This window comes from Prionailurus viverrinus, chromosome C2 (genome assembly GCF_022837055.1).
Source record: "Prionailurus viverrinus isolate Anna chromosome C2, UM_Priviv_1.0, whole genome shotgun sequence".
In the NCBI taxonomy this organism is placed as follows: domain Eukaryota; kingdom Metazoa; phylum Chordata; class Mammalia; order Carnivora; family Felidae; genus Prionailurus; species Prionailurus viverrinus.
The window spans coordinates 75,520,741-75,542,617 of record NC_062569.1 but is presented as its reverse complement, the minus strand read 5'-3'; the positions used below and the strand labels follow the sequence as shown (position 1 = coordinate 75,542,617).

Here is a 21,877-nt window from a genome sequence, read left to right as displayed (position 1 = left end):
TTGATTTACAAACCTCTGTTCTTTAAGCTGGGTTCAAATATCTGTGGTGTGGGTGTATTTTCTTGTTCAAGGCTCTGAAGGGTCATATCTTTGGTGTTGGAACCCAGTCCTCCAACCTCCCAGCCACACCGTGCTCCCTTTTGGTTTTTCCGTCCTAAGTCTCTAAGTGCTCTTAGGTGCCTACTATCAGGACTTCTCTTTCAGAAGAGGTCGGGTGGTGAGCAAAGTCTGGGATATCATCAAGAAATTGAAACCAGGAGAGAGTGGAAGGTGGCCAAAAATGAAATTTCAGGATTCAAGCCCTGGTGAGGCAAGAAGTGCATTTAATGTAAATGGACCTGGATTTCTTAAGACAGCAGCAAAAGCAACAATAGGTAGCCTTTGTTGAGTACCTGTTATACACCAGGCCCCTTTCAGGCCAAGCACACCATGTGTATGATACCATACCATGTGTATGATTTTAATCCTCACAACAAACCTATGAGGTAGTTACCACTAAAATTCCCATTACACAGATGATGAAACTGATGCTCAAGGAGGTGAGGTCACCTGGTCATATGGTGGCAGAGTTGGGAATTGGGCTCTTCTCTGTCTGGCTCCATGGCCTAGTCTCTGAACCTCTGTGTCATCCTGCCTTTATGTACTCCTGTTGGTTTTCCAGATCATTTCCGAGCGCACCAAGCCCAGGATGCATGAGTTTCAGTCTGAGGTATTCATGATCATTGGTGGCTGCACAAAGGATGAACGGTTTGTGGCGGAGGTAACCTGCCTGGACCCCCTGAGGCGCAGCCGCCTGGAGGTGGCCAAGCTCCCCATGACGGAGCATGAGCTGGAGAGTGAGAACAAGAAGTGGGTGGAGTTTGCATGCGTGACATTGAAAAATGAGGTCTACATCTCAGGTAAGCAGGAGCCACATGATGCCAAAGCAAGCCCCAGTGGCACAATGTACTTTCCTGAGTGAGAGCCAGGCCACCATCTTACAAGAATTACTGTGAATGGCAATGGTCTAACTCTGACTGGATCAGCATACAGAAACCCAGGGGGTCTTATCTGGGAAAGCACATTATTACTTAATGGACACTAACCTGTGAGCAGTATTGTACTAGGATCTGGGGTGGCAGGCAGACAGGTCCAGCCCTTCATGGAAAAGGAAGAAGTAAACAAATACTGGAGTTTATTTGGTGTTTGCTCTAGGTGTAGGGTTCTGAGCTGGTCACTGGGAATACAGTAATGAATAAAAATGTCTGCTCTTCTCCCCAGACCTGAACCTCAGCTCAAGTTTACTGTCATACTTTTAGATGCTCCAGTAGAACATAGTACTTTTTCATTTCACACTTCTTTCTTTCTTTCTTTCTTTCTTTCTTTCTTTCTTTCTTTCTTTCTTTTTTTTTTTGAGAGAGAGAGAGAGAGAGAGAGAGAGAGAGAGAGAGAGAGAGAGAACGTGCAAAAGTAGGGGGGGAGAGAGGCAGAGGGAGAGAGACAGAGAGACAGAGAAAGAGAGAGAATCCCAAGCAGGCTCCACACTCGGCACGGGGCCCATTGTGGGCTTGATACAACCCCTGGGATCACGATGCCAAGCTGAAATCAAGAGTCAGATGCTCAACTGACTGAGCTACCCAGGCACCCCTCATTTCTCTCTTCTAAGTTATTTGCTTAATTATTCCTTCTTTTTTTTTCTTTTTTTTTTTTTCAACGTTTATTTTTTTTTTTATTTTTGGGACAGAGAGAGACAGAGCACGAACGGGGGAGGGGCAGAGAGAGAGGGAGACACAGAATCGGAAGCAGGCTCCAGGCTCTGAGCCATCAGCCCAGAGCCCGACGCGGGGCTCGAACTCACGGACCGCGAGATCGTGACCTGGCTGAAGTCGGACGCTTAACCGACTGCGCCACCCAGGCGCCCCAATTTGCTTAATTATTTACAATTACACTATGCCTCATTCCCATTAGTCCTTCAATTCTACAAGAGTCAATACTATATTGTCAGTACCTAGTACTGTGCCTAGCTACATAGTAAATAATAAATATTTATTAAGTGACAAAATCTGTACCATTTTAACAGCACAGTAGGTGAATTTTCACTTTGGTGGCATTTCATCATTTGCCTATCACACCAACTCTGTAAGGTAGGTGATTTTAATCTCCAAGTTACAAATGGAGAAAATGGAGGCTCTGAAAGATTATGGGACATATCTAAAGACAGGTCATACCTTGGTAAATGTCAGACAGGGTTCCAACCCAGGTTCTGTGAGTCCCATCCTCTCCCAATGACATCAAAAGTCACCTAGCTATTCTGGGAGCCCCAAGGAAGGAGACAAGCATACCTTGTCCTCTCTTGGAGGCTTTTTCTAATCTGAACTTGTTTGGGGAAGAGCTTCTTCGCAGAACTGGCTTCCTCCAAAGTCAAGGGCAGGTCAGTTCTTCCCTGGGTATGTTAATACCATAGATTAGATTATAGCTTTCTTTTATCTTGTAGAAGTATTTTTTTGATTGTTGTAGAAGAATCAAATAATACAGGGTGTAAAGTAAAATATGGCAGTTTCTCTGTGCTATTACAATCCTATACGTTTTAACTTTTTTACAAAAATAGTTTTATATTGGCTTAGAGTAAGTAATGCCAGCTGCTGTAACAAACACTAAATCTCAGCAAATTATGGCAGTAGTATGTGGGCACTGGGGGGTGTGGACCTCCTTCACTCAGTCATTCAGGGACTGAGGTTCTTTGCATCTTATGATGCTGCTGTTTTCCACACGTGGTCTTCAAGTTTGATGCATTAGAGGAAGAAGGAGACACTGAACAAGTTGAGAAGGCATACCTGCTCATAACAACCTCAGCCTGGACATGAGGCATCAGTCTTCTTGCATGCTATTAGCAAGAACTAGCCACGTACTCCCACCCCTGCAGTCCCAGCCCCCATGCGGTGGGCTAGGAAATGTAGTTGAGCTGTGTGTACAGGAGGAAAAGACATATTTGGGAACCATAGTCAGTCTTTGTCACATACACTACACATGTTGTTCTACAACTTGTCCTTCGCCTCACTTAAACTTGTTGTTGTCTATTTAAAAGTGACACTGGGGGCGCCTGGATTGCTCAGTCGGTTGAGCATCTGACTCTTGATTTGGGCTCAAGTCATGATCCCAGGCTCATGAGATTCAGCCCATTGACAGGCTCCTTGCTGAGCATGAGCCTGCTTAAGATTCTCTCTCCCTCCTGCTCTTCTCCCCAGCTCTCACGTGCATGCTCTTTCTCTCTCTAAAATAATAATAATAATAAATGACATGAGCAATACATGAAGTCATGCTTGTTATACACTGTTAAATCACAGAGATTTGTGCTTCAATTAACAGTCTCTTTTGGGCATCATCACGTGTTGACATAAGGGATCTGTCATGTGGATTAAGTGATGTAATATGTATTACATAAAGCACAGCACAATCCCAAGCACATAGGAGAGCTCAGCAGTGCTATTCATCATTATTGCTAGTGTTCTTTCCACCAGCTTCAGGGCAGTCTACTGATTGAATGAAATACAGTTTTTTCAGCTTTTATTTTCCCACTGGAAAAAAATGCTGCAATAGGCATTTTAATACACATGTATTTATGAACTTGTGCTGCTCTTTGGAGAGATTCCTGGAAGTGGTCATCAGATGTGTCCATGTAGAATTTTTGTAGATGTTACTAAACTGCTACCAGTTTGCAGTTCAACCAACGTTGAATGACATGGCCCATTTTCTTCATCCTTGCTGACATTTTTTATTATCAATTGCATTTTTTTCATAGCCCAAAATGTTTATATTTACATTCTTGGATCATTAATGATGTTAGCGTATTTTCATATATTTATTAGCTAACACTTCATTTTTGAAAATTATCTATTCCTACCCTTTGTGCTTTATTGGTTGTTTGTCTTTTTTGTAATTTTTTGCAGTTCTTATTCTATGTCCTTTGCTATTTGTATTGCAAATAGTTTCTCTCAGACTATGGTTATCTTTGAACTTCAATTTATATTTTATATAGTAACTTTCTTTCCTATGTGATTCTGCGTTTTGTGTCATGCTTAGAAAGCCCCTCCTCACCCCAAGATCATCAGCATCTCCCATATATTCTCCAGTTACTTTTATACCATTTACTTTTGAATTTTATTTTAACTGTAATGTGAAAGAAGGCTCTAACTTCATTTTTCCCTAAGTAGTCAATTGTTCTAATACCATTTATTTAATGATCCTTATATCTTTCAGTCTGTTCTGTACTCTTGTTTTTCGTTGGTCAGTTTGTCTCATTTGATGCTAGTACCACACTGCTTTTATTATTGTAACTTTTTAGTTTATTTTAATATTTGCTGGGAAAATCCTCCTTGTTCATTCTTTTTTCAAAAGTTTCTCAGGCATTTTTCCAAATTTACTCTTCCAAATGAAATTTAGAATGATCTCTTCAAGTTCCCTGAAAAGTCCTGAAGGCACTGAATGTATTGATGAACTTGGGGAGGGGTGACATCTTTACAGCCCTTGTCTGTCCTCTCGTCTATGCACATGTCATGCCTCCAACCTAATCAGGTCTTCTTTACATCTTGAGGTAAAACTCATAGAGTTTTTGTTTCCTTTTTAATACAGTATGCATACATTACTTTGAAAGTATATAGTTATTTTATAACTTTAGACGCTGTTGCATTGGGATCAATATCACGCACAGTGTTTTGAATAGAGACCTCTAAAATGCACACAACCCAAGGAAAAAATGGTTGAACTATGTGAACAGAAACTTCATGGAAGAAGAAGCTCAGGAAAAACCAAACCATGGTGTTATTTTTCTCCATCAGCTTGCAAAACAAAATAAGCCAAAAAATGCTCTTAATATATGCTGTGAGTGGGGTAAAGGGAAAGGTCAACCAGGACAGCTCTGGAAGGCTCTTTGGCAACACCTATAAAAATTCAAGGTGTGCATGCCTTTCCCTTAGAAATCTCACTTCTGGGCTCTACCTTAGAGAAACATTTACCCAGGACACAGAGCATCATCAGTGATACACATTGCCCCACTAGTGCACATTTATAAGTCTGAAAAGTACATCTTTTTTTTTTTTTTTAGATTTTATTTATTTATTTTTGAGAGAGAGAGAGAGAGAGCAGGGGAGGGGCAGAGAGAGAGGGAGAGAGAGAATCTCAAGCAGGCTCCATGCTCGCAGTGCAGATCCCAACGTGGGTCTCGAACCCACAAACCATGAAATTGTGACTTGAGCTGAAATCCAGAGTTGGACGGTTAACCAACTGAGCCACCCAGGTGCCCCTGAAAAGTACATGCTTTGCTTTAAGTAGTTGGTGATACTCTATGCTGATGGGGAATAGAAACACAGAGCTGTTAAAATATTTTTATTAAAATCTCCCCAAAGATCTTGGTCTCTCTCCCTAACTGAATTATGTATTTTCAGAGAGTTGTCTCAAAAAAAATATTTACCATCTCATTCTCAAACTATCTATTGTGAGCATCTAATTCTTTTATAATAAAATCTTTTAACAATAGGACAAACCCTACTTATGTTTTTTATATAGGTCAGAGATTTGAACCAAGACAATTTTGTAAGATTTCTTGGTGATTTTCCCAGGTTTGTATTTGCCTAAATAAACAAGCAAACAGAACTTAAGGTACTTCCTAATTTGCCTGCCGGTCAAGGGCCTCCTATCCCCACTGCAGTGGTCCAACCTTACCTGTCCTGCTTTGCTTCCTACCCCTTGGCTGCACAGACACTGAGTCCAGGTGCCTGCTGGCCCCCATCCACCCAGGCCACTTGGGCGCCACTTCCCTGGAGACTCCTCTGGACCCAATTCACTCAGCCACCTCTTCTCTGAACTCTCACAGCACAGACGTGACACCTAGCACAGTCTGGTACACAATTCACCCCAGCCTCACCTGGCTTTCTCTATTCCCCTATGTTGATTTCCCCATCCAGACCACACACACCTTCACGATTTCTTTTGTTTGGGAGCGGAGCTGACCTAGGGATATAGCATTTAAGGACTGTGGGAAATTATGGGGGAAGCTGTGTTTCTGATATATGTGGTGGCTTCTTAAATGCTCTGTATCTCTTCTAGGTGGCAAAGAGACACAGCATGATGTTTGGAAATATAATTCTTCAATCAACAAATGGATTCAAATTGAGTATTTGAATATAGGCCGCTGGAGGCATAAAATGGTGGTATTAGGTGGCAAGGTCTATGTGATTGGAGGTTTTGATGGCTTACAGAGGATCAACAATGTGGAGACCTACGATCCCTTCCATAACTGCTGGTCAGAGGTATAACAGATTATTTCTATGAGTAATTTTGTATTATTATTTCAAAGCTTTAAAAAAGAAGTATGTGCCAATGTAGGTATATGGCTTTCTGATCTCTCTGCTCCCACTGAGAACATTTTTGGTGGCTCCAAGCTTCCCTCTTAATAGGAGCCATTGCTTCAGCATTGCTGATCAGGTCAGAGAAACAACTTCCTTCCAGACGGGGAAGCTCTGTGTGGGCACCTGTCTATCCTGGCAAGAAGCCCAGATGTAGAGGGGAGGCTTGGTTCTAACCTCAGTCTGCATGTCTGAGCTCAGAGTCTGTCTCCTCAGATGCCATCCGCCCTTGTTTTCTCCCCAGTGGGCATACAGAGATCCCTTTCCTACACTGTTTACTGATTCAGAGTCATTTGGTAGTGTTTAGAAGTTAGCCCTTGTAATTATGCTAGGTGAATAAACTCCGGAGATCTGCTGTACAACATTGTGCTTACAGATAACAGCACTGCATTTTATGCTTAAAAAGTTGTTAAGAGATATCCTTTTGTAGTTCATAAGTGTGATGATTGGGTCTTCAAACCATTGTGTGACATGTGCCGCCCTCAAACCTTGTTACAACCTTGGCACATTACCTGTCTGATGTGGAAAAAAAATTTGTTAAGAGAGTAGATCTCATGTTAAATGTCATAATAATAATGATAATAATAATAATAATGAGTAAAACAGTTTCACTTCCTGCATTTCCAGGTTATTCTTAATTACAAATTTTCTTTCTCCTTATGAGACTGTATGTCAGAGTATGTTCCACTTTGGGGAGTGTAAAGCACGGCCATCAGAGGCACAAGCAAAGGTAGCTACATCATCATGGCATCTAACCAAGCAAGACCTGTCAACCTGAAAACTGCTATATAGCCCTTCATATTTTATAGGAGTGTGCCCTACGTCTTCTCAACTTGTCAAGTGCCATGACATAGCTGCTCCATGACCCAAGAGGGCCATGTCAAAAGGCAAGAAGCTCTTGGAAGTCCCCTTGAGTGCCCTGGGGTTCACAGGGTAGAAGCACAGGTCTGGCTAAATACCAAAATCTTCATGCTGCCCCAGAGTGGGAGTCTGCTTACCTATGGCCCCCTGAAACCCTTATATCAGCTTTTCTTCCTAGATAAAAGCAATAAAGACAATGGCACATAGTAGGCACTCAGTAAATATTTTTTGAATGAAGGAACACATGGATGAATAGAAATATGCATGTTTGAGAAAGTATTTTCCTCCAAATAGTGGCTGGTTTCATCTGTATAAGCACTTATTCCTATGTACACCTTCCCTCCCCTGATAGCTGGACTCTGGGAGAAACAGGCTGGAAACATCCAACACTGAACCCGTTCTAGCCTGTCCAGAGCCTGCAGAGAGGGTGGGAAATGAGTGCTTTGTTTGACCTCATGTCTCAAGGGGAGTCAAGCCCACAGGCCTTGTGACTTCAGGCAAAGGATGCCCAGGCTTATGTTCTCGAGCTCCTGGCCTGTGTCCTGTGAACCACTGCAGCAGTCTGGGGGCAGTCTGTAGCTGTGTGACTAACAGCTTCTCCTGATGCCCTGTGCCTCCACAGGCAGCACCCCTTCTTGTCCACGTCAGTTCCTTCGCAGCTACCAGCCATAAGAAGAAACTCTATGTGATTGGGGGCGGGCCCAATGGGAAACTGGCCACAGACAAGACTCAGTGTTATGACCCTTCAACCAATAAATGGAATTTAAAGTCGTCCATGCCGGTGGAGGCTAAATGCATCAATGCTGTCAGTTTCCGGGACCGCATCTATGTTGTTGGTAAGTAAATGAATGGCATCTTATTTATCTGAGGTCCGCCACCCATGCAGCCATGGGGGTAGATCAGATAAGGCCCTCCTGGGAACTCACATGGATTCCTGGGTGATGTGGGTGAGGTGGAAAAGGAAGAGAAGGGATTGGTCCAGGCCTTGGTGGGAATTACCTTGTAGTACTGGACACAGAGACAGCCCACGTTTAGGGTACATACAAAATAGACCGACAGTGGGGCCCAGTGGAGGAGCCAGAAGTTGCCACAGGAACGAAGTGTGCTGCAAACATTAGCAAATGTATGAAAATTGAAGTGTGCCCAGTACAGTAAGTGACCGATGAATGGTAGCTATCATTATTTCTTATTTTGTGTTCATGGGAATTTTACTCTTTCCACTTGCTCTGGGGCTCTGAAAAGTTGCATTTAGCCACAAGGAAAGCCTGGCTAGCCATACCACAGTTGGCATGGAATTGTTAAGGACGACGGATCTCAATACCAACTACTCATTAGAATCACCTAGGGAGCTTTTTACAAAAATATGCATGGCTAGGCCCTATTCCAGAGCAATTATATCAGAATGAGAGGGAGCACGTTGGTCTACAGTACAAGGTGTTTCTTTTTTTTTTAATTTTTATTTAATGTTTTACTTATTTTTGAGAGAGAGAAAGAGAGAGAGAGAGAGAGAGAGAGAGAGAGAGAGAGAGAGAGACAGACAGAGTATGAGCAGGGGAGGGGCAGAGAGAGAGAGGGAGACATAGAATCTGAAGCAGGCTCCAGGCTCTGAGCTGTCAACACAGAGCCCAACGCCGGGCTTGAACTTGTGAACCTCGCAATGGTGACCTGAGCTGAAGTTGGACATTTAACTGACTGAGCCACCCAGGCGCCCCAACAGTGCAAGGTGTTTCTAATGTGCAGGTGACTTTCATGTGCAGCCATGACTGAGAATTACTGATTAAGGAGATGCCAAAAATATGTAACTTCAGCAAACAAGAACTAATCAGAGCAGGCTTCCTGGAGGCAGAATACAGGAACAGATTAAGGAAAACCCCCTTCTCTCTCTTGCTTCAGGTTTCCTGTGTGTTTATGGTCAGCCTCATGACTTCAAAGCTCATCTTAAGATGGGTAACTTGGGCTGGCGTCCCAGGTCATGCTCAGTCTACAAAGAGACGCCACCACCTCTAGTCACTGCCATGTATCGATAGCTTCTGTGTACCAGGCTTTCTGCAGGTGCTTTATGAGCATGGTCCTTCTGACGTCTTACAACCACCGCAGCCTCAGTGCTTATGGTTACAGTAAAAAAGTGGCAGAGCTGGGGTTGTGAGCTGAGTGCCCCAGCTGTACCAGGCGGTATTTCTTCTAGGGAGCAGTCTTAGGATGCATTTTGGCACCACGTGAAGCCAGTCGTCCTTGAGACCCTGATTAGCGCCTGGCAGCAGAGTTTAAGGGGCTCTGTGAAGTGTTTCCAGCACAGACATACTGTCCCTAGAATCCATTAGAGCTTTCTGGAGAGCCGTGAAACTCCTATTTCCATTGGCGAGATGGTAGATTTGACCTAGCAGAAGTGGGCTTTTTGTGGTTAAAGGGGAAGAAAACCAGAAAAAACAGTGAGATGCCCACCGTGTTTCCCTTCCTCCTCAGGAGGGGCTATGAGAGCGCTGTACGCCTACAGCCCTCTGGAAGACAGCTGGTGCCTGGTGACCCAGCTCAGCCACGAGAGGGCCAGCTGCGGCATCGCGCCCTGCAACAACCGGCTCTACATCACTGGGGGGCGGGACGAGAAGAACGAGGTCATCGCCACGGTGCTGTGCTGGGACCCCGAGGCCCAGAAACTGACGGAGGAGTGTGTCCTGCCCCGGGGGGTGTCGCACCACGGCAGTGTCACCATCAGGAAATCTTACACCCACATCCGGAGGATCGTGCCCGGAGCCGTGTCGGTGTGACTGCGGGAGGGCGGAGCCACGGGGGCGCGGGGCGAGGTGCCAGGAGACCTCCCTCCTCACCTGTTGCCCGGGTTCGTCCCACCTCAGACAGCAGGCTGGGCTGGAGCTACAGGACACACACCTGGGTTCCCCGCGGCTCCGCATGGGAGCTCCTTTTGGAAGTCACAGCTTTGGGACACCAGCCAGGAATGTTTGTGCGACCTACCTCAGGAGGGAAGAAGAGTAATATGTAACATTCAGGACAGACCTGTCCCCTGCCAGGTTCTGTGCCAAGCACTTTTGTGTATCAATTTGTTTAACCACCATAATGACCTGGTCACCGGACATTATCACTTCTGTTTTACAGGTGAGGAAACTGAGTTTCAGAGAGGCGAAGTACTTTGTCCCTGGTCACCCAGATTATAAGTAGCTAAAGCCAAGAGGCTAACTCCAGGTCTTTTCAATTTCAAGGTCAGTGACGGTTCTGTCATGCTGCCTATTTCTGCATAGGAAAACAACAAACTAAACTGGCTCATTTTTTGTTTCTGACAAGTTTGCTGAAGGATTCACTCAGCAAGGTGGGGAAATAAAGTTTTTTTTTTTCTTTCTTTTTTTTTCTTATATTTAAACCACATGGAATCCTTGGTGTTAGAGCCTTGGGCTCCTTGTCAAGAGGGTTTCAAGTGTTGTTCCATCTGACAGGACCGGAAGATGGGTCTGGGAAGACCTATATGCTTTGAAAGAGATAAAAAATAACTTCTCACCCATCAAAACCTCTTTTTTTTTTTTTTTTTTTTTTTTTTTAATAATCACAGAGGTGCATTTTGGACTAGAACTCTTGTTGCTACACACAATTGTACCTTCAGCAGAGTCCAGTGCCCCGGCCTCTCAACGTCCAGCACTTGTATTGCAGTGTTAAAAGGGGTTTCCCAGAGACTCGGAATACTGTTTTTGTTGTTGTTTTTAATGTAAACATCCCTACACTGCTGGCCACTGCAAGAATGACTGACCCTTCTTGACAGTATACTTTCTGCTTTTTAGACTGTGACTCGAGTTCATGTCCCTGAGACCCCACCCTCCTGGAACCTTAGTTTTCAGGATCCTTTCAAGCCCTTCTGTTTGGTTTTTGGTTCAGTTTGGCACAATTTTGACTCAAGGAGTGGAGTCTGTCCTTCGCTCTGATAGAGCTTTCCAATGAGCTCACTGGAAATTCATTCTAATCCCCAAGTTGGGGAAACAGATTAAGAGATCCTGTTTCATGTGCTGTACTTAAAGAGCAACAACAATGATAGCAACATAGTAACTGCATTACCCAATGCGTTTTATTTTCATCATATGATTTCAAATCTCTTTAATAGAGTTTTATTTCATGTCAGAGGCAGCACATTGTGCCTGTACTTCTGGAACAGTTTGGGCAGTAGCGGTTTTAGAGTTTATAGTGAGTTGAATTTTCATAGAAAAGTTATGGTTAGAAGAAGCTTAAAGTTCCAAGCTGATAAAAAAGGACTTGGAACATTACAAATGAGACTTCTGTGTATGCTTAGATCATTGAGGATAAATATAAACACATGTTGGTGTGTGAAAAGCCCTGTGCCTTAGAATCAGGTGTGACAGTTCAGCTCCCTGCTACAAAAAGTAGGAAGGGAAAATACAAACATATCTGGGGACATTTAGAACACATTACAGTACGTGATGTACTTACTCATGAGCACTAATAACCTTAACAAAGCTTTCAACTGAAACAAGTTAATCTAGTTCCATTTAGCAGACATTCAAGGAGTTCTTTCTATTTGTCAAGACTTTGGGACACAAACAGGTAAGATAACCACCCTGAAACATTCAATAAACAGGTAAACAGGCCACTAGTCAACATTATAGTTTTTCTTTTCATCAAGTTAGAGAAAAATGATACATCTGCAAAGTTATGAGGTTACACCCACTTCTTTATTGCCCTTCCAGTGCTCTTCTTGGGAAGCTGTGCTCTTAGGTCAATGATGCGGCCATCGCTTACATACTTGACTTCCTTTGAGATAGTCTTCAGAAACCATTTATGAGTTATAGGAGCAATCATTTTCTGAAGATGATTTCAGGAAGAACTTCCAAAAAGTCTATCCAATGACAACATCAGTGGCATTTGCAGAGAGCTCCCCTCAGAAAGAGAGTGCTCCTTGTCATCGAGAACTTTTGTTAAGAACAGTTGACAAATTTTGTGCCCATCAGTGGATCAGCCTTACTCTGGGAAAGTGAGGATTCAAGACCTCTGTGTTATAAATCTGCTTCTAACTGTAGGACCCAAGTTTCAGGACTAGTTCAGAAAATGTAAATGAAGTCAAGGAAAGGATTCTGTGTCATTTTTCATTAAATATTTATTTTTGAGACAGAAAGAGATAGAGCGTGAGTGGGGGAGGGGCAGGTAGAGAGGGAGACCCAGACTCCAAAGCAGGCTCCAAGCTCTGAGCTGTCAGCACAGAGCCAGAGGCAGGGCTCAAACCCACAAACCGGGACATCGTGACCTGAGCCGAAGTCAGATGCTTAACAGACTGAGTCACCCAGGTGCCCCAGCTTCTATGTCATTTTAATGTCACTAGATATGCAGGTCAATTGTAAAATCTCAGATGCCTGGCCCTCAAGAGAGATCCTCAATAATGGCATGGGTTGGCAGACAGATACACCTGTTAAGACGACACAGAGTCCTGCACTTAAGGCTGCCAGTCAGTAGCTTTTAGGGAAATAAGAGTTCAAGTAATTCAGAGAAACTTTATAAGCGTGTCAGGATTTAAGCTTTTAGGCACTAGCCAAGGATGGAAGCTCTTAAAATCTAATTTCCATTTACAGATAAACAATCAATCGAAAAATCTAGTTTGTGTGATTGTCGTACCCATACCACCATCGGGGGATGAGGCAAATTGGCACCAGATGAGTAAGAGGCAAAGGGCCCTAGGACTGAGGAAGGGTATGTGGAACATCCTGGCATAACACACTGGATCTTGAAGCAGGTCATGTGAATGGACAGAGCATCCCTGTCTGGGAGGAAAAGGATGAGGTAGGAGGAGGAAGACAAAGTCAGGTTTAAGGATACAGGTCTAGAAAATGATATCATGGTCCCTAGAGTTTGTGAGCATGACTGCATTCTAGAGAAGCGTAAGGGAAGAATAAGGAACAGAGGTTTCAGGGAGTGGCTTCCAGGAGAAGAAAGGCACAAATGAGAGCAGGACTGGCAGCCAGACCCACTTGTTGGGGGCGGGGGTGCCTCTGAGCTTCTTGGCAGGGTCTTCTATTTTACTGCACTTAAAGAGAATGAGGCCCAGAGGCTCTGATGGGATGGAAACTGTAGGAGAGGTTAAGGGACCCTAGTTCCCACAGCTGATCTGAAATGGGCAGGGAGCTGATCTCACCTGAACATCAACAGATACATGTTCTCTTCTTAGCCTTCCCCACATCTTGCAATCAATGACTTCAGGAAACACACACACACTCACACACTCACATTTTGCCCTTGAACTCAAACCATTTCTCAGGGAAATACAAATATCATTTGCTTATAGCTGTGAAAGTATAGCTTTGCTATTTATAAAAGCACTTGAGGTACTGTTGTTATTTATATATCCTACTTGATTTTGAAAAAGAAAAGTACTCATTAGAATTTTCAGAGTGGGCAAATACCACAGGAATTTCCTATATAAGGTCCTAACTTGGGGTTGAAAGTTCATTTTTTCCTTTAATATTTGATTTGAGTGTTGTATTGGATCTCATAATCTGAAGAGTCAATCTTCATGGAAATCCACAAATATCTCAAGTATGGCTATTGCAAAACCAGTTTTGGCAGGCTGAATATTCATATTTATGGGTAAAAATAGTCAACACTTAGTTGGCTAAGTCCTTCAAGCATTTTGGTTATATGAATCTGTATTTTTTTAAATGATCAAACTAAGGATATTGTTTATATGTAAGTATACAAATAAAATTTGTATTTATTCAATAATGTGTGTGGAATGGATAAGATTATGTTATATACAACCACTAGGTGGTTTTTTTTTTTTTGCTTGTTTTGGCTGATATGAGTTAGTGGTATCTGAATAGAAATTAATGTATGAGGTGGAAATTTAAAACATTTCAGTTGGTTCAAGAGGGTTTCAATAAAAATCATAGGATAGAATTGATCAGAGGTGGTCTATGGAATGGCAAAAATTAGATAGCTTTTACCTCCTTAAAGTCTCGTTGCCTCTGAGCATGCTTTTTACCAACGCACTTGCAAACTATGACTCTTATTTTGCCTGCCTTATCCCTTCTTACAAAAGCCACCTTCTAGGCTTCTGATTTCTGACTCTTAACCCTGTCTTCACCAGTGTCACTGTGTTGTTTCTGAAGCCTTAACCAACCTGTGTGTCTCAAATCAGGGCACAGGGAACTTGGCATAAGAGACAGTGAGCTGTACTTTTCGGCCACTGGAGAATTTGTCATCAATTTAGTTTGTTTTGGATTACAATACAAAGATCCTATGCCACTGAAATGGAGAATCTGAAGTTTTAAAGAAATGTGGGGTCACATGAATAGCTTTAGACCATTCCTCCTGGGCCTCCCAAGAAATAGAGGTTCTGGCTCATCTGCTCCAGGGACTCTGGGTGGAAAACCTTGGGAAGCATAGCCCCATCTCACCGGTGGGAAGTGTTCTAGAGTTAATCCTGGGCAATAGATCTGACAACCAGTGCACCAGCTGTGGGTCAAAATGGAGTTTTGACCTTACATTCACTGCTGATCCCTCCAGTTCCCCTGCTGTGTCTAAGTAAGTGGCAATCTGATGCCTGGGCATCCTGGCCAGGGCCTGGCATCTGCCCAACTCTCCTTGGCTCCTTTCCTGCTCTTGGTGTTCCCTGCTGGTGTGTGGCATCCTCTGGACCAGCCTCCTTTTCACTGGAGATGTGGCCTTCATATAGGATCTCTATTCTCCCCTGCCTTCTATGGGCTCATGTCTCATTGTCTGTCCCCTTGGTGCTGGGAACTGATTTGGGTTAGGTCCCACCCACTCCCAAGCTGCCCAGTATCAGCCTGCCTGATTACCAGTCACTCTGGTTTTCACTTCCATGTTTGTTTTGAACACCTAGGGATTTTCCTTTTCTTCTTGCATGCTTAGATGGCTCCTTTGTTTTGGTTCCTGCATGGCAGGCTACCTGGACACCCATGCCTGCCCCATCCAGTCATCCATCTGGGTCCCCAACGTGCTGTCTCCCTTGGGGTCTCCAAGCATAGAACCCTCATTACCCTTCTTGTGTTGTCCTCTAGCTATCCCAGCACCAAAGCATCTCTAAGGGTCTCCTGATTTCTGAAGTTTGGACAAAGAGCAAAAGAAGATATGAGACTTCCTGGCTACATATTCTTTGAGACGGTTTGTGGGTAAGGAAACTTTCCTTTTCCCTTAGTAAAACTAACCCGGATCCTCCAAGTTTGGCAGTGGAGGGAGAAACTCCCCGCGGAGACAGAGAGTTGGATCTCATAGTCCCAACTGGTGTCCCTATAAGGAAAGAGTCCTATACATGGCTCGGAATTTCCCAAAGGACATTGCAGACCAGGCTGGAACAGCTGAATAAGACTTTACTGATGACTGAGAGATGATATAGGGAAATAAGCACAACAAGGAGCAACGCTCTGGACAATGAGGATAAGATTCAGCTGTCCTTGAAAAGCAGTGTTATCCATAGGAGGTGTGTGTGTGTGTGTGTGTGTGTGTGTGTGTGTGTGTGTTTGTTCACGTGTGTGTGTACATGCTGTCAACAATAAAGCTGGACATAGTTAAAATGGAAAAAACAGATTTTATCCAGTAACTACTGACAGTAGAGGAAAGAGCTGAGCCTCATTCTGATTTGTGCACAGCTGACTAGGTGCTTTAAAGGGAAAATTGAGAAGGGGAGGGGATGGGGAGCTGGTAGGCACCGAAGTAAAGGCCGGGATGTGAAAAATTACAAAACATTGGTCAGTAAATGTGATTATTCCAGTTGTCTGCTGGCTGGCAGTGTTGAACTTAGGGTTGTATCCTCCCACAGAGACTGGCAGCCAGGGGCCCTGTACTTCCAGATTGTTACATTCAAAGGATGACTTTCAGGTCCTTGAGAAAGACATCCTGGGCCATAAGAGATACATACGTATATCTCTCAAAGGAACAGAGGAAGGGTTTACAATCCTAAGCCCTTTTTAGTAAATGCCCTAAGAAAGGGAGGTTAGGGGCCTATCATCAGGTATTGGTTAGAACAGATGGCAAATTCTTTTGACAGTCTTGACCTTTTCCAGACAGATACACAAAAGGAGGGCTGGTTCACCCCGGGGATGTGTTCTTAGGCAGCCATGCTAGGGTTGATCAAGTCTGTTAATGCAAGAGTTTGAATGGAGTGTTCACGCAAAGAATTTTTGCCATTTTCAGTGACCCAGGTATATTTGCTTCATGAAAGAGATACAATTAAAGGAATAGGTGTGCTCACCACTTGTACTGCTGGTGGGGATATTTTACGAGTGAACTGCCCATTTTCTACAACTTAACACAAGCCCACTGTGAGACCAGGAGTGCCAAAACCCCTCCTTCTAGAATATTCTAAAGACAACTAAAGAGAAAAATAATACTAAAACTTCTTTCAATGTACATAGGCCAGAGTGGTGTTCTAAAACATTTTGGACTATGTCCCACAGTTTCAAAATGGAAACACTTTCAATATTTTCTGTTCTGTTTTTTAAGTTTTATTTATTTATTTTGAGATAGAGAGAGAGAGAGAGAGGAGAACTCAAGCAGGCTCCACACTGTTAGTGCGGAGCCTGATGTGGGGCTCAGTCTCATGAACTGTGAGATCAAGGGTCAGATGCTCAACCTACTGAGTCACTGAGGTGCCCATCTATTCCATTTTTTTAAAGTTTTATTTATTTATTTTGAGAGAGAGACAGAGCAGGGGAAGGGCAGACAGAGAGGGAGAGAGAGAATCTCAAACAGGCTCTGTGCTGTCAGTGCAAAGCTCAATGTGGGGCTTGAATTCACAATCTGTGAGATCATGACCTGAGCTGAAATCAAGAGTCAGATGCTTAACCGACTGAGCCACCCAGGCGCTCCTATTCTATTTTCTCTTAAAATGCTGTTCACAACTTATTAAGGTAATTTCATCACCTACCCATCGGTCACAAGTCACAACAAGCCACATCTGAAAAATACAAGGTGTCTGGGCACAAACTTAGACAAAGACAGGGCAGGGGTGAGGGAAGAGGAGGTTGACAAACCCTTGGTTTAACACTTACAACAGATACCAGAGGGAAAAATCTTGAGTGCATGAAGAAACCCATGAGACTGACCTTTGTAGGTAATAGTCTATTCTTTTATAACAAAAGTATAGTAATGGTAGCATCTATTGTGTAATTTCCCAGAAACATGGCACACAGCCAGAAATAGTAGATGAGACTGGGAGAGTGACAAAACCAGTCTAGGAAGGAATGATGGGGTTTTTCATGATCAGAGTGCATCCTGGTAGAATGTTGCATTCCCAGAAAACTTCAACCTGGAAACCTGGAGGAAAACAATACATTAGGCTTTGTTCTGGCTTAATAATAAATAGACATTGGCGGAGGAAGTAATGGGGTTGGTCTTTGTGAAACAATGCCGCAAATGTTTATTGAGCACCTACTATGTGCCAGGCACAATTCTAGGCACTAGGGCTCTACATCCACAAATAAAACAAAGCTGTTTCTCTCAAAAGCTACCATTCTAGTGAAGAAAGGTCACAATGAAACAAGTATATAAATACGCCAAGTAGTGATAAATTCTGGAAAAGCAGGGTAAAGGGTACACCTGCTACTTTAAACAGGGTTAGCAGATGTACTTTCTGATAGAGACAGTTACATAGAAATTTGGGTGAAGAGAAACTGCGATGCCTGTGAATATCTGGAGGAAGCATGTTCCAAATAGAAGGAACAGCAAAAAAAAAAAAAAAAAAAAAAAAAAAGGCAAATAGAAGGAACAGCCAGTGCAAAGGCCCCGAGGCAGGAGGCTCAGTGTCTTCGAGAAACAGTAAAAAGGTCTGTGTGGTTGGAGTGAATTCTGAGCGATGATAAGGAGTCTCAAGGCCACTGTAAGCACTTTGTATATGATCAGGTAAGATGATTGGTCACAAGACAAGTTTAGAAATACTAAAGATTCACCAATGTTACATACTCAAGCTTGTGGCTTACACATTCAACTCTGCTTCATTTACGGTGGCAGTTAGTAGCTAGGATCTGCTGAGCGCACGGTTTTTGTGAATCCAGCAAACATTATGCTCTTTCTCCGAATCCTTGGTCTTTCATCAGAAAAAGACCTGCCCTGTGCACTCACATCAAGGTGGGTTGGGCTGGCTCTCACAAATGCCTAGTTACCGGAGCCTGGGGGGTGGGGCTTGGGGAAAGCCACTCAAATAACTAAGACTTTACCATTCCCTGCATAAATAAAAATGGCAGCACTCATGCATGGACATCCTGGTAAGAAGACCACTGGTGATGATATTGGTGGGGTGGGTCAAGGAGGATGGAAATAAGAACTTTTAAAGTCAGTGGCCCCCAGAAAGCCTAGATGATATTTGAAAACCTCTCATCAGTAGCCCAAACTAGTGTGGACTGTGATTCAGCACGTTTAAAAACAAATAAAAATCCTTAGTGGTTAAGTGCAAACCAACAATCTATTTAAAAATCTCTGTAAAATGTGTGGCAATTCACATTTAAAATTTTTTTTTCGACGTTTATTTATTTTTGGGACAGAGAGAGACAGAGCATGAATGGGGGAAGGGCAGAGAGAGAGGGAGACACAGAATCAGAAACAGGCTCCAGGCTCTGAGCCATCAGCCCAGAGCCCAACGCGGGGCTCAAACTCACAGACCGCAAGATCGTGACCTGGCTGAAGTCGGACGCTTAACCGACTGTGCCACCTAGGCACCCCTCACATTTTAGAAGTTAGATGCTGAAAGCATTCTTTCCAGATGACTTTACAGATTGTGTCTTCCCAGATGGTGGCTGGAATCTTCAGTAGGAACCAAAGCTGGAGATGAGGTGCATTAGACTGTTCCAATGTTGTCACCAGCCTCCCTGACTCCCAAGGGGGGATATCATAGAGGCTGGGTTTTGCTGGCCTTTGTAACTACAGCATCTTGCATAGAACCTGTCGCCTGGCAGAAATAACGTACGGGGTCGGGTCGTGAGGAGTTGTCACCGCAGCCGTTACCACCACCATAATTGATCACCTCCCAGACACTGTACACACATTAGAAGTTTTTATTAAAACCACTGATATCTTTTGTTTAGACTGTGCAATATTTCTAAAAATTGGCAACACTGGGGGTCACCTGGGCAGCTCAGTTGGTTAAGCATCCAACTTCGGCTCAGGTCATGATTCATGGTTCATGAATTCGAGCCTGGCATCAGGCCCTCTGCTGTCAGCATGGAACCCACTTTGAATCCCCTGTCCCCCTCTCTCTTTGCCACTTCTTCGCCTGCTCTCTCTCTCTCAAAAATAAATAAACATTTTTTAAAAATTGGCAATAGTGGGGCCATATTTCTACTTAACAAGTGTCTGGAACAGAACAGGGGATGTTCTCTTTAGAAAGGGGCTGTGTTTTCTAGTTTACCAGACTCCACTGACCCGCTTGGCCCCAGAGGCATTTGAATTTGTAGCTTCTGACATATACTATCTTGTTTAACCCTTGCACTGACTCTGTGAAGTAAATTGGTGCTTTATGGATGTGAAAACAGGCTCAGAGATGTTGAGTAACTTCTCAGGGTCAGGGCTGGACACAGGTCTGTGAGTTTCCGAAGCTGGTGATGCTTCTGCTATGCCCACTGCTGCTTGTGAGGAGGGGCCATATTGAATGCAGTGATGACATGGGACCCATGTAACTCCATGATTGTTTGATTTGAGGATTTAGATCATGTATCACAATTCCAGAGTCACCCTGAAAAATATAGAAATCCTTATGGCTAACACACTATGTGGTCTGTGCAAAGCCAGAGACCTCTAACAAAATAACAAGGGTTTGGAGATGACTTTTAAGTTGACTTCCAGCCCTGATGGACCTCCCTGCAGAGGAAGGACTGCACTTTTAATAATTTTTTTTTTTCAACGTTTATTTTTTTTTTTTTGGGACAGAGAGAGACAGAGCATGAACAGGGGAGGGGCAGAGAGAGAGGGAGACACAGAATCGGAAACAGGCTCCAGGCTCTGAGCCATCAGCCCAGAGCCCGACGCGGCTCGAACTCACGGACCGCGAGATCATGACCTGGCTGAAGTCGGACGCTTAACCGACTGCGCCACCCAGGCGCCCCAGGACCGCACTTTTAAAGGTGTCCACTTGGGGGTGAAATATGATAATGAATTCCTTAGTTACACCGTGGTGATGGGGCACAGCCAAGGACTCCCAGGGTTTATTGTCTTAAAAGGAAAGGTCTGATGGGAACTGCCAAGCCCCAAGTCTCTGTCCTCTCCTTCTAGTTCTCTGCCAGGCGTCCTGCCTCAGAATGAGCTCCCAGAGTGACCATGGCCTGTTCTCTCCTGAAGTCAATGAATCTAACACAATATTGATTGTAAGATGCCTCTTTATTTTAGACTACTCTAACAAAGGAAATATGTTACAATGCTTCAATGATAGAATTTCACACTGATTGCTCACACCAGCTTTTCTTTGCTTTGAAATTTCTTTTCTGTGTCTTCAGAGAATTGGCTGTTTACCCTGCCCTTCACTTGTATTCCTCAACCTAAAATTGGCAATCTTTAGCACATATTCTCAGTACTAAAGCATAACAGCATCATTTCCTTAGGTGTTTTACAGCAGTTGCTTGTTGCTCTGCAAGAAAAATGTGGGAGTGGGGTCAATCTCCCTCTAATGAATATTGATTTCCCTAATATAAAACTTATGTCCCAATGCTCTATTTCCTTGCTTTTCTGGACACGGTAACTTTTTGTTTCTGTGCCAAATCATAGCATTATTATCTTGAAGTCATTTCTTAGAAAAGCCTAGTTGAGATATAATTGGCATACAACAAACTGTACATCTTTAAAGTGTACTATTTGGGAGCACCTGGCTGGCTCAGTCGGTGGAGTGTGCAACTCGTGAACTCACGGTTGTGGGTTCGAGCTCTACATTGAATGTAGAGATGATTTTTAAAAAATCTTTTAAAAAGTGTACTATTTGACGTTTTGATATGTGTATACCTTCATGAAACCATCATTACAAACAAGGTAATAAAACCATCCACCTTCAAAGGTTCTCCTGCCCCTTGGGACTCCCTCCCTCTCACCCATCCCCATCTCTCCATCACCCCTGTACAGGCAGCCAGTGATCTGCTTTCTGTCAGTGAAGATCAGTTTGCATTTTCTAGAACTTTATATAAATGGAGTCATACAACTTGTATAAAAAAAAACCAGCTTTGTTGAGATATTACATGGGACAAAATTCACCAGATGTAAGTGTACAATTCAGTGGGTTTTAGTCCATCTACAGAGCTGTGCAAACATCACCAAAATCTGATTGTAGAATATTTTCATCACCCTAAAAGAAACTTCATGCCTCTTTGCAGTCAGTCCCTGTTCTACCCCAGCCCTAAGCAACCACTATTCTACTTTTGCCTCCATATGTTTACCTTTTGTTGACATTCCATACATATGGAATGATATAATATGTTCTGGCTGGCTTTTTAGATTTAGCATAATGTTTTCAAGGTTCATGTATGTAGTTAACATATATCAATGTTTCATTCCTTTTTTTAAATTTTATGTTTTTAATTTACATCCAAAATAGCATATAATGCAACAGCGATTTCAGTAGATTCCTTAATGCCCCATACCCATTTAGCCCATCCCCCCTCCCACAACCCCTCCAGCAACCCTCTGTTTGTTCTCCATAT

The 21,877-nt window shown here is 43.4% G+C and overlaps 1 protein-coding gene and 1 non-coding gene across 14 annotated transcripts in view; both read left to right on the top strand.

Annotated features, from left to right (window-relative positions):
* KLHL6 (kelch like family member 6) overlaps positions 1–21,877 on the top strand; it is a 156,251-nt gene that overhangs the window by 98,546 nt on the left and 35,828 nt on the right. For 5 of the 13 annotated variants that reach the window (XM_047875482.1, XM_047875481.1, XM_047875480.1 and 2 more), the window contains 4 exons: positions 662–899; positions 6,082–6,284; positions 7,864–8,077; positions 9,705–13,964. In XM_047875482.1, the coding sequence (XP_047731438.1) occupies positions 662–899; positions 6,082–6,284; positions 7,864–8,077; positions 9,705–10,006 (957 nt within the window). In that variant the 3' untranslated portion in view covers positions 10,007–13,964. Of the gene's footprint in view, positions 1–661; positions 900–6,081; positions 6,285–7,863; positions 8,078–9,704; positions 13,965–15,265; positions 15,377–20,465; positions 20,517–21,877 lie in introns of those variants that run through there. The other 8 variants (XR_007155668.1, XR_007155666.1, XR_007155669.1 and 5 more) reach the window with 5 other exon arrangements.
* LOC125175893 (small nucleolar RNA U13) lies at positions 6,799–6,902 on the top strand. The gene has a single exon (XR_007156052.1). It is a non-coding gene; the product is annotated as a small nucleolar RNA U13 (small nucleolar RNA).